General features: G+C 37.0%; 1 protein-coding gene across 1 annotated transcript in view; it reads right to left on the bottom strand.

Moving 5' to 3' along the window:
* KPNA1 (karyopherin subunit alpha 1) overlaps positions 1-13,175 on the bottom strand; it is a 66,796-nt gene that overhangs the window by 22,054 nt on the left and 31,567 nt on the right. The window contains exons 3-5 of the mRNA XM_004745464.3: positions 6,479-6,586; positions 4,903-5,002; positions 2,834-2,928 (exon numbers count right to left, since the gene is read on the bottom strand). Coding sequence (XP_004745521.1) covers positions 2,834-2,928; positions 4,903-5,002; positions 6,479-6,586 — 303 coding nt within the window. The remainder of the gene's footprint in view (positions 1-2,833; positions 2,929-4,902; positions 5,003-6,478; positions 6,587-13,175) is intronic.

Genomic DNA, 13,175 nt, shown 5'->3' with positions numbered 1-13,175 from the left:
TACTTCTAGCTATTTTCATAATAAGCTTCCATAAGAAGGTGTGAGAATGCAACATCTCAGCACTACAAAGGACAGTACAAACACACAGGGAATAGACTCCAAAAACAACAACAACAATAACAACAACAACAACAAAGCAGGCCCAGGGAATACACCATAAGGCAGACCAATGTCATATTAAAGGTTGAATTTGTCTGAGGCCTACATGTCACTGAGCTTGAGAATGCTCTTAGCTAGATGGCATTATCTGCTGCCAAAATCCTAGATTCCACCCCTGTTCATCTCATTTGAAGGCAAATGAGCAAAACAGGCATCATCTCCCTGTTGTGAGGTACCTCACTGATTTCAAGCATACAGAGAGCCAGAACGTAAGTGAAGAGAGCCTTCACTAGGATTCACAGTTTTTTATCTATGGAAAGAAGAGATTGAGTTTGTCCACAGGATTTATCAATGAGATAAGCATAAGCTATTATTATGACTATAAATTATTACACTCTTTCTGGAAGAGAATTGGCAAAAGCCCCATTCCAAAAACACACTACTCATATTTCTAGTAAGCAGGTAGGAGAGTATCAGGAACAGCTTACATCCTAGTGCTCTCCAAAAAGATAGAGGAAGGAGTACCCTCCAAGCTTCCCAGAGCATGTCTAATTATGTGGCACAAAGCCGCCTGGTTCTCCCTCAAAATATCTGTTCTTTCTGTTTTGTTTCTGGAGTGGTTGACATTAGCCACTAATCACAATGGAGAAAGAATACCATGTTGTACTTAAAATGTACGCAAGAAGAAAAGCTGGAGATGATGACCTTTAGATAATAAACAGACTGGGTATTTCTCAGTCTTTGGAGAACTAAGTTGAAAATCATAAGATGCTCACTTCCAAAGGAATCTTTTCTCAATATTTCAGCCTATTAGTTTACACAAGGGTGGAATCTGAGACTTTAGATAGAAGCAAATTAGAGATTTCCAAAGGCTTTCACCTTCAGAAGATCCAAGTTCTAGGATTACAGAATCAAAAAGATGTAGAATTTACATGTGGTAGCCAGGAGAGGGCACTGTCTGAAAGAACATACTGCACTCTTTGAGGTGCACTGGAAAATGCAAAGATGGGGAAAAGCCCATTTCACCTTTTTCATTTTAGGCCAGTGAGGTTATACCATCATTCTTTAAGAGATTAAGGAACTGGACCTCTGTGACCACCGACTAGAAACTGCTAGATCCAGGAGTAAATTCAGTATCACTCAAGTACTCTCATTGTCAGAGATAGGATACAAACATATTTTCACATGACCAAAATAGTAATTTTCCCTACCTCCCTCTTCCTACAAAGCTTTTCAAATGATAAACTGCAGTAAGGCTCTTCATTTGGTCCCTCTGGTTCTCTTGGCAGGTTGCTTAGGGCTCAGGCTCAGTACTCTGCAGTGTTGGTTGTCTGGATTTCCTTTTTTTTTTTTTTTTTCCTGATAAAAGTCTCTTTCCTTGCTCTCTAGGTGAACCTGATTATTTTTCAGGTGTCCGACGATCCTGGCCTTAGATGGGGACCAGAATTACAATCCAAGAGGCAGCTAGCAAAACAGAATCTTAATTCAAATGAACTTGGGGATTAGTAAATATCAAGCTGGAGAAGAAAAACTGATGGGACTTTGAAGTACTCTACCTTTTCTGGATTTCTTGTTTTTCTTCTGGAAAGAACTCATCACCGCAACAAAGAGAGTAAAAGGAGGAAAAAGATGGGGTGGGAGGAAAGCAGAGAAAATATCAAGACAAGCATCAGGTCTTATGAATCATCTACAATCCTCTGGACAGTAAAGAACCTGGGAAGAGGGGTTATTACCATTTACAAAAATGCCCCACTCCCTACAGCCTTAGAGAATAAGGCAAAAAAGAACAAGAAGGTCAAAAGTTATCTTTAAGATTAACTTGTTATTGGCAAATTTAGTTGGAAAGCTAACCTCATTTGTGATCTACCTTGCACCTAACCCATTTTTATAGTTGTAGTCTCTCTCCAAAGGGCCTGAGCCCTTCAGATTACATCCTACAGTAAGTGAGAATTTAGATATCACAGGTACTGGTTAAAGAATAATGCAGAAACTGATAAATTGGTTACTCCAAGGAAGCATAGCTCCTGAAAAATTACCAGTTTACTAAAAATCCAACTTCATTCAGGAGAAAAACAAAACCAAACCGTATTTTTAAATTTCTAGGTAACCACTAGGATGAGTCAGTTGACAGCTGGTTCTTTCTACTATGAAAATTATACAACCCAGAAGTTGCAGAATTTCCTCCTAGAAACCCTATATAATACAGTACTGACAGACTAAATTTACCTAGCACCGATCACCAATATTCACGACAAAGCTATCTACTTGTCAGCTCTTGCGGGGAAGGGGAAGGACTGAATTAGGACCAGGTTTGGGGATTAGTGAGTCTCTAACCTAGCCCATGTTACAAAGCCTTGCAAAGCCAACAAAAACAATCTAAAAATTCTTCAAAACCAAATTTTATATAGCCCACACTTAGGTTCTACCTATAAGGACTCCTCTACCACACACTATTACCTATTAAATAAGTATTATCCACAATCACCATAAAATAATCTTTCTCGTGACTAAAAATGACAAGAATTCTGAAGAGTAAAACCAGGGCCTAGATGTTAACAAAGCTACCAAAGCTGCTTGCAATGTGGTTGTCAGGAACACCATATCAAAAATGAGCCCCGTATCAAGAATGAATTCCTTGTATAAATTAATATAAGCAACAAATCTGTATATAAATTTATATACAAGCTTGCAAAGGGAATTAAAATAGGAGGCAAGAATTGAAAATGGTTCGTACCTGCAGTGTACAGTTCTCTTTTCGTTTGAGGAACTCCACAAACCTGGCCACTACTCCTGGTGTGCTGATGACTTCATCAATAGGAGGATTAGGTTCTGTCTCCCCATAAGATGAAAGGAAAGAAGAAAGAAGAAAAATAATCTGGCTCAAAGTTTTTATCAACCATTCAGATAACACAACAAATAAATTTGATGATGGTAATAAAGATGAAGTAGTTAAAATGCCAGATTATAGAAATTACATATAGGAAGAACAATAACCTGAAGTTGGCAGGGAGAGAGCAGGATTGAGCAACTGAATTTTTAAAAAAAAATTTACAAGACTTTACAGACAAAACCTAAAAACAGTACATGAAAAGAGGTTCTAGGGAGCTTAGATGGGTGCAAATAAAGTGAACCATTACTGTGCCATGACTAACAAAATAAGCGATGGTATCTTAGAGTGCACTCCTGGAATGTATAGCCTCAGGACCAGAAAGGCAACCTCTCCCCACACCTTACAGTAGTAGTAAGAACACATCTGAAGCACTGTATTTTAGTTATCATATTTTTAAGAGGGATGGCTGGCAAACAATCCAGGCAGAAAAGCAGTAGAGAGCAATGGAAGGTCCTAAAAAGCCCCATGGTATGAGAAAGGCAGCAGACTCAGCATGCTGAAAAGAGACAAGGGGAATGGGGAAGCTGTACATGATAATGGCCTTCAAATGATTAACTTGTCACACAAAAAATTGTTATGTCACACCAATTTTGTTATGTCTATATATTATAGAGGCTCTTATTCCAAGTCCCTCAAGGGATATATTATCACTTATGACTCCAAAAAACAATACCTTACTCCTTGAGGGAGAGGGGTGTGTGCTGCTAATTTAATGTCAATATTTACTATCGACATTTTAATGTGGTTCAGAGTTCCACAGTTCTTTTTACTTGTCCAGAATGTCAAAGTTATCATATTCTAGTCTACCCCTAATTATACAAAAAAAAAAAAAAAAAAGTAATTACCCTAACCACCAATAAATCCATTCTTAAATTTCATGATAAAATGACAACATTAAAACCAACAATTACTGATATTTTAAAAAAAGTTTTCCTTGGGGCACCTGGCTGGCTCAGTTGGTAGAGCGTGTGACCCTTGATCTCAGGATTATGAGTTCAAGCCCCATGCTGGGTACAGAGATTACTTAAAAATAATAAAATCTGGGGTGCCTGGGTGGCTCAGTGGGTTAAAGCCTCTGCCTTTGGCTTGGATCATAATCCCAGAGTCCTAGGATCGGGTCCCACATCAGGCTCTCTGCTCGGTGGGGAGCCCTCTTCCTCCTCTCTCTCTGCCTTTCTGCCTGCTTATGATTTCTGTCAAATAAATTAAAAAATAAATAAAATTTAAAAATAAAAGTAAAATCTTAAAAAAAACAACAAAAAAGTTTTTCTTAAAATAAAAGTTTCTTTATCTGAATTAATGTGAAATACTGACTCCTGTTCTTATCACTTTAAAGGTCTTTTCTAAAATAGCCCAGAAACGAAAAGAATGCTGCTTTCTGGTCCTGGTAATTGCACAAGGTAATTTCTGGTCCTGGTATTGCATAAAGAAATTCAGAAGTTAGCCACGGCTCATAATTACATATATATCTTTGTGTGTCCCTTTGTTTTGTTGATAGACACATTCCAAAGCAATTTATCTCTGATATGAAAAATAGATTATGGGAAAGTAGTACTTTTTAAACTAAATGAAAAGATACACAGTTGACCTCTGAACAATACAAAGGTTGGGGTGCCAATCCCTGCACAGTCAAAAATTCTTGTATAATTTTTGACTTCTCCAAATCCTAGCTACTAATAGCCTACTGTTGACAGGAACCCTCACCAATAACATAAACAGGCAATTAACACATATTTTGTATGTCTAGGTATTACATACTGTATTCTTACAATAAAGCTAGAGAAAAGAAAATGTTATTAAGAAAATCATAGAGAGGAGAAAATACACTTACAGTACGGTACTGAATTTAATGAAAAAGATCTTCAGCCCTGTCACTCAGGAGCCAACTGTACTTTAAGATACTTAGAACTCACCTTTTGAAAGCAATTTTCTGAATTTCTGTGTTGCTGAAAGCTGTTGCTCTGGACTATTGGAAAATATCATTTCAATCATGTCAGAAGTAATAACACCACCCTGGGAACACAAACAAAAGCATATTTATAAAATTTTAACTTTAATTCAAAGGAAAACAAAGACAGTATAGTTGTGACCACATTATTAAGTTAATCATATTTATCTAGAGGATTTACAGAAAGGCAGGATAATCTTTACACGAAGAAAATGTCTGAGATGATTAATAATGTGATGAAGCCAAATACTTTGTCTATCATTAAGAAGCTCATGACAATAAGAAAGTAATCTTAGTAGTAAATATTAAGACAAGGTGTTTATTACTCTTCCTCCCTTGCTCATCACTCGCTTGGTTGGTCCTTGTCATTCAGGTTCTAAAAGGCAGCTGGCTCCTTAAGACCTCTAAATCTACAGCAGCCATTCCTCTCTATATCACCCTACTTTAATCCTGTCCCAGCCCTTTTCACTCTCAGATATTTTTTCTCAGTTATGTGTTTAAGGCCCAGGTTCCTCCAGTATAATTTAAGCTTCTTGAAAGCCAAAGACCCAGCCCATCTTCCCATTCTATCACTGACAGTTGGCATATAACAGATGCGCAACAAGTATTTACTGAGTGAATATAGAATAGTCTTGTATAAATCACAGATTCTAGCTACTATCAAATTCTACTGACTCAAATTTATTTAAAATTTCTATTTTCTTTATTAAAACTTTTCAGTTTTCCACTATTTTCTTGCTTTGTTAGAACTTTCCCATTTTCTACAACCCATCTCCAATATTTAAAGTTAACCTGCTCAGGGTGACTTGTCATAATGAAATAAAGTTCTCATCGTTTCATGAAGGGTTAAAGTCAACAAGATGAACTGTTACAAAATGGGTTATAATAGAAAACTCCAACAGCTGTGATGTGGAATCAATTTTTTAAATCATACAAACATGCCCAATTTGATAAATGAATAGCAAACTGAATTTCCTTTAAAGTATCCCTTGTTATTTAACTTTTAAGGAATAATTTTGTAATTATATTTTTTAAGTTTTTTTAAAACTTTTTTTATTTTTTAAGTTTTAATAGCTGAATTAATCTTCATAATTTAGTTAATTCTGTTTAATTGCATGTTATTCAAACTATAACAAACATCTAATGAACCATGAGATTAAGTATATGGCTTCTTTTTAAAAATGAAATGCCAAGGTGCCTAGGTGGCTCAGTGGGTTAAAGCCTCTGCCTTCAGCTCAGTGGGTTAAAGCCTCTGCCTTCAGCTTCATGATCCCAGGGTCCTGGGATTGGGCCCCACATTGGGCTCTCTGCTCAGCAGGGAGCCTGCTTCCCTTCCTCTCTCTCTCTCTCTCTCTGCCTACTTGTGATCTCTGTCAAATAAATAAATAAAATCTTAAAAAAAAGAAAAAAGAAAAGAAATGCCAAGTACTTTCTATAACCATCTACTAACACCTTTTTAAAAAACCAAAGTAGCAAGCGACACCTCCTTGTCTTCTTCAGAAAAAACACTAAGAAAGAGTTCCTTTCATTATCTTACTTACTGGTGCCATCTCCATGTTATTAATCTGAGCCTCATGGAAGCCTCCATCCGACATAACTTCTTCTTCTGTTTCTTCCTCTGCTGTAGCAACATTTCTTCGCTTAAATAACTGAAAAACAAAAAAGACTGTGACTCAAGTATTCTAATACAAAGAAGTCCAACATGCAAACACTAGGAACCCCATTTAAAAGGCAATAAGGAAGGATGGAGTTTTTTGAAAATCATTTTAAAACTTCTAAAGGCTGTGCCACGTCTGACCTTTCCTGATGAGGAACTATTTCAGAATTCTCCAATCTTATAATCTAAAGAAATTAACTATCACAATACGCTGTTACCAACACTTGATGTGATAAAATTACTGAGAGAAGCCTGACACTGCATGACACATAAAAAGGATAAGGTTGAAAAAGGAGTTTGGGTATGCCTGGCCATTCCCCTCTTTCCTCTATGTTAAGATGGTGATAGCATAGTCTTACCAATACATTAGGGGAAATGATAAAAATGATGTCAGAATGACTTAATACTCCCTCTTAACGCTCAAAGTTTACGAACTTAGACTTCCAGACCTTTCCAACCTGCCCAGCAATAAGCGATAACAAGTGACCACTGTGTGAACACTACCTTTAAAGCTTCTATTAATTTGTGTAGGCAAAGAATAGTTCCTTCCAAAGGCAGCCCACTAAGGTGCCTTCGTTCTATCTTTAAATATAAACAGTTCACTTTTTCAAGCAATGACGGAGTAACAATAATTTATCCTCTCATCCTACACAACTCTAAAAGCAGACAAAATCCATAAAATACTGGGTTTTAGCTAATCGGTAACAGGCAGCCCAGGCAGTGATCCTTCAGAAAAGAAAAGAAAAAAGACTGGCCCCATGATTAGCTCAGATTATTGCCTGGACAGAGTTTCCATGCTGTAGCGTAGGGAGGGCAAAACCCAAGCAGGGCCTACAGGCTCCCTGAGCTGAGGAGACAGAGTTTAGAAATGAGGAGGCCAAAGCAACTAGAATCCATAGGTAAAGTAAAGAAGAGAAGAGATAAACACATGAGGAACTCTTAAGGCTCGGCAGAAAATTCCCCATGAGTCTTTAGCTTCATACTACAAGCACAGGTGTATAAGGGAAAGACAGCTGGGAAAGGAACCACCTCCAACAAACATGCAGAATAATTTTGGAAGTTATATGGGTCAAGTATTATTCATGTTTCAACCATACAATAAAAAGGATTTCCTAATATATATAGGGCATTTAGTAGAATACTCAAGAAGGATACCGATTCCGAAGTAAGGCTCAATTAGTTCTAGGTTAAAGGGTATTAAAAATCCATCCCAATGAAACATAAAAACAAACAGGTTACAAGTAATTTACTAAATCCAAAGACAAATTCAGAATTACATATATATTAAAAGATATAAAAACTCTAAGAATAAGCAAGGTAAAATTCAGAATGCTTGGAATTCAACTGGAAACTACCAAGCATTAAATAGCAGAAAAGACTACCCATGAGGAAGGGATAAATAAATAAATAAATAAATAACCAGCCAATCAAAATCACCTAGAAATGACAAAAACGGTAGAAATAGAAACACTAAAATTGTTGTTAAAAATATATTCCACATGTTCAAAAAGTAGAAGTATAAACACTAGGAGAGATAGGAAGAGATAAAAGGACTAAGCAAATACCTAGATGTGAAAAATACAATTTTTCAGGTGAAAAGTACACTGGGTAGGATTAACAGCAGATTATATATTGCAGAAGAAAAGATTACTTAATTTAAAGACATAGCAATATAAACACTCCAAAATTAAAGACATGTTGAAAAAAAGGTGAGAAAATAGGTACAAAATGTAAGTGACCCACTATACAGGTACTGGAGCCCTAAAACTGGGGTGGGGGAAATATATTTGGAAAATGGCCAAAAGTTTGTTGTTGTTTTTTAGTTTCAAGTTTTTATTTAAATTTCAGTTAACTAACGTAATACTGTAATGTAGCTTCAGGAGTAGAATTTAGTGATTCGTCACATATAACACCCAGTGATCAACACAAGTGCCCTCCTTAATACCCATCATGCATTTAACCCATCCCTCACTCACTCCCTCCATCAACCTGTTTGTTCTCTATAGTCAAGTGTGTTTTATGGTTTACCTATCTTGTTTTCCTATGTTCACCCATTTCATTTCTTAAATTCCATACGAGTGAAATCATATGGCACTTGTCTCTTTTTTAAAGATTTTACTTATTTATCAGAGAAAGAGAGAGCATGAGAGCACAGGGAGGGGAAGCAGCAAAGAGAGAGGGAGAAGCTGACTCCCCGCTTAGCACAGAGCCTGACACAGGGCTCAATCCCAGGACCCTGAAATCACAAACCGAGCCGAAGCCAGACACTTAACCCACTGAGCCACCCAGGTGCCCAGTATTTGTCTTTGACTGGCTTACTTAGATTAGCATAATACACCCTAGCTCCATCCACATCATGCAAATGGCAAGATTTCATTATTATGGCTAATAGTCCATTGTAAAGAAGTACTACTACTTTTTCCACAGGCTCTTTCCATTATTTGGCTATTGTTGATAACGCTGCTATAAACATCAGGGGGCATGTATCCCTTCTGATCAGTATTTTTGTATCCTTTGGGTAAATACCTAGTGATGCAGTTGGCAGATCCTAGGAAACTCCACACTGTTTTCCAAAATGGCTGCACCAGTTTACTTTCCTACGGTGTAAGAGGATTCCTCTTTCTCACATCCTCACTAATATCTGTTGTTTCCTCCATTACTAATTTTAGCCATTTTCACAGATGTGAGGTGATATCTCATTGCAGTTTTGATTTGTCTTTCCGTGATGATAAGTGATACTGGGCATCTTTTTGTTTGTCTGTTAGTCATCTAGATTTAGAGGTCTTCTTTGGAAAAATGTCTATTCATGTCTTCTGTCCATTTCTTAACAGGACTGTTTTCTGGGTGTTGAGTTTATAAGTTCTTTACAGATTATGCATACTAACCCTGTACCATACATGTCATTTGCAAATATCTTCTCCCGTTCTGTAGGTTGTTCATTGTTCCCTTTGCTGTGCAGAAGCTTTTTATCTTATTAGTCCCAATACTTCATTTCTGCTTTTGTGGGAATTCCCTTACCTCCAGAGACATGTCTAATAAGAAGCTGCTACGACCAACGTCAAATAGGTTGCTGCCCGTGTTCTCCTTTAGGATTTTAATGGTTTCCTGTCTCACATTTAGGTCTTTCAACCATTTTGAATTTATTTTGGGGGATGGGGTAAAAAAGTGATCCAGTTTCATTCTTTTTGAATGCTGTTTCCTAACACCATTCATTGAAAGGACTTTTTTTCATTAGATATTTTTTTCCTGCTTTGTAGAAGATTAGTTGACCACATAGTTGTGGGTCCATTTCTGGGTTTTCTATTCTGTTCCACTGATCTACTATATATATATATTTTTTAAGATTTTATTTATTTGTCAGAGAGAGAGTGCACACAAGCAGGAGGACTGGCAGGCAGAGGGAGAAGCAGGCTCCATACTGAGCAGGGAGCCCAATGTGAGACTCAATCCCAAGACCCTGGGATCATGGCCTGAGCCAAAGGCAGGCACTTAACTGACTAAGCTACACAGGCATACCAGCATCATACAATCTTGATCACTACAGCTTTATAATATAACCTAAAGTCCACAACCGTGATGCATACAGTTTTGCTTTTCTTTTTCAAGATTGCTGTGGCTATTCAGGGTTTTTTGTGGTTCCATACAAATTTTAGGATTGATTGTTCTACCTCTGTGAAAAATGCTGGTGGTATTTTTTTTTTAAGATTTTATTTATTTATTTGACAGACAGAGATCACAAGTAGGCAGAGAGGCAGGCAGAGAGAAAGGAAGAAGGAGGCTCCCTGTCAGGCAGAGAGCCCGATGTGGGGCTCGATCCCAGGACCCTGGGATTGTGACCTGAGCCGAAGGCAGCGGCTTAACCCACTGAGCCACCCAGGCGCCCTGCTGGTAGGATTTTGATAGGAATTGTATTCAATGTGTGCACTGCTTTGAGTAGTATAGACATTTTAACAGCATTTGTTCTCCTAATCCATATGCATGGAATGTCATTCCATTTCTTTGTGTCCTCTTCAATTTCTTTCAAATTTCGTTCTATAGTTTTCAGAGTACAGATTTTTTTTTTTTACCTCTTTGGTTAGATTTATTCCCAGGTATCCTATGGGTTTTGGTGCAATTGTAGATGGGATCAATTCCTTGATTTCTGCTGCTTCACTGTTGGTATACAGCAATGCAACAAATTTCCATATGTGGGATTTTATATCCTGCGACTTTACTGAATTTATGTTATCAGTTCTAGCAATTTTTTGGTGGACTCTCTGGGTCTTCCACATAAAGTATCATGCTGTCTGCAAATAGTGAAAGTTTGTCTTTTTCCTTGCCAATCTGGATGCCTTTTCTTTTTGCTATATGACTACTGAGACTAAGACTTCCAGTCCTATGTTAAATAACAGTGATGTGAATGGACATCACAGGTCTCATTCCTAACCACAGAGTAAAAGCTCTCAGTTTTTTCCCATTGAGAGTATTAGCCACAGGTCTTCTGTATATGACCTTCTGTGTATGATGCTGAGGTATCATACATACATCTTTCTACCCCTACTTTGTTAAGGGTTTTTATCATTTTACTTTGTCAAATTCTTTTTCTGAATCAATACTGAGAGAATCATATAGCTCTTATCCTTCCTTTTGTAAATATTGTGTACTGCATCGATTGATTTGTGAATACTGAACCACCCTCACAGCCCAGGAACAAATCCCACTTAATTGTGGCGAATGATTCTTTTAATGTATTGTTGGATTTGATTTGCTGGTATTTTGTTGAGAATATCTGCATCCATGTTCACCGTGATACTGACCTGTAATTTTCATTTTTAGTGGGGTCTTTACTGGTTCTGAAGTTAAAGTAATGCTGGCCTCGAAGAAGAAGTCTGGAAGTTTTCCTTTCATTTCTATTTTTTGAAACAGTTTGAGAAGAATAGGTACTAACTCTTCTTTAAATGTTTGGTAAAATTCCCCTGGGAAGCCATCTGGTCCTGGACTTGTGTTTGTTAGGAGATTTTTGATAACTGATTTAATTTTTCTTTGCCAGCTATCAGTCTGTCAAGTTTTCTATTTCCTCCTGTTTCAGTTTTGGTACTTTATATGTTTCTAGAATTTATCCATTTCTTCCAGATTGCCTAATCTGTTGGCATATAGTTTTTCACAACATTCTCTTGTAAGTATTTGTATTTCTGTGGTGTTAGCTCTGATCTCCTCTCTTATTCATGATTTTATTTGGGTCCTTTCTCTTCTGGATAAATCTAGCTAGGGATCTATCAATTTTATTAATTTTTTCAAAGAAGCAGCTCCTGGTTTCATTGATCTGTTCTACTATTTTATTTCTACAGCATTTATTTCTGCTCTACTCTTTATTATTTCCCTTCTTCTGCTGGCTTTAGGCTTCACTTGTTGCTCTTTTCCTAGCTGAAAAAAGCAGAGAAAGGTTTGATTGTGTATTTGAAATTTTTCTGCTTCTTGAGGTAGGCCTGTATTGCTATATAAGTCCCTCTTCTGATCCCTTTTACTGCATCCCATAGGCTTTGGACTGTCATGTTTTCATTTTAATTTGTTTCCACATAGTTTTAACTTCTTCTTTAAGTTTCTGGTTGACCCACTCATTCTTTAGTAAGCTGTTCTTTAGCCTCCTATGTATTTGTGGTCTTTCCAAATTTTTTCTTGTAGTTGACTTCAAGTTTCAGAACACTGCAGTCAGAAAATATGTATGGCATGATCTCAATCTTTTTGTACATGCCGAGGCCTGATTTGTACTTGCCGAGGCCTGATTTGTGACCTAGTATGTGATCTCTTCTGGATAATGTTCCATGTGCACTAGAAAAGAATGTGTACTGTGCCACTTTGGGATGAAATGTTCTGAATATATCTGGTTAAGTCTATCTGGCCTAGTGTGTCATTCAAAGTCATTCTTCGTTTCCTTGTTCATTTTCTGCTTAGACGATTTGTCCTTTGACATAAGTGGGGTGTTAAAGTCCCCTACTATTCCCGTGTAATTATCAATGAGCTCTTTTATGTTTGTTACTGTTTTATATGTTTGGGTACTCTGAAGTTGGAGGCATAAATATTTACAATTGTTAGACCTTCCTGTTGGATAGACCCCTTTATTATGATATAGTGATCCTCTTCATTTCTTCTTATAGTCTTTGTTTTAAAATCCAGTTTATCTGATGTTAAGTATTGGTACTTCAGCTTTGACATTCACTGCATGATAAATGGTTCTCTATCCCCTCACTTTCAATCTGCAGGTGTCTTTAAATCTAAAATGAGTCTCTAATAAGCAACATGTAGATGGGTCTTGTTTTTTTAACCCATTCTGACACCCTATGTCTTTTGATTGGAGCATTTACATTTAGTCCATTTACATTCAGAGTAATTATTGATAGATAAGAATTTAGTGCCATTTTATTACTTGTTTTGTCATTGTTTCAGGAGATTTTCTCTGTTCCTTTCTAATCTTTGTTGACTTCGATCTTTCTTTCCCAAAGAGTCCCCTTTAAAATTTCTTGCAAAGCTGATTTAGTTGTCACGAACTGCTTTAGTTTTTGTCTGTCTGGGAAACGATCACTTCTTCTACTCTGAATGACACA

This window comes from Mustela putorius, unplaced genomic scaffold, assembly GCF_011764305.1.
Source record: "Mustela putorius furo isolate JIRA1106 unplaced genomic scaffold, ASM1176430v1.1 tig00003834_pilon_pilon_pilon, whole genome shotgun sequence".
Taxonomy (NCBI): Eukaryota; Metazoa; Chordata; class Mammalia; order Carnivora; family Mustelidae; genus Mustela; species Mustela putorius.
This window is presented reverse-complemented; position numbering and strand designations above follow the sequence as displayed.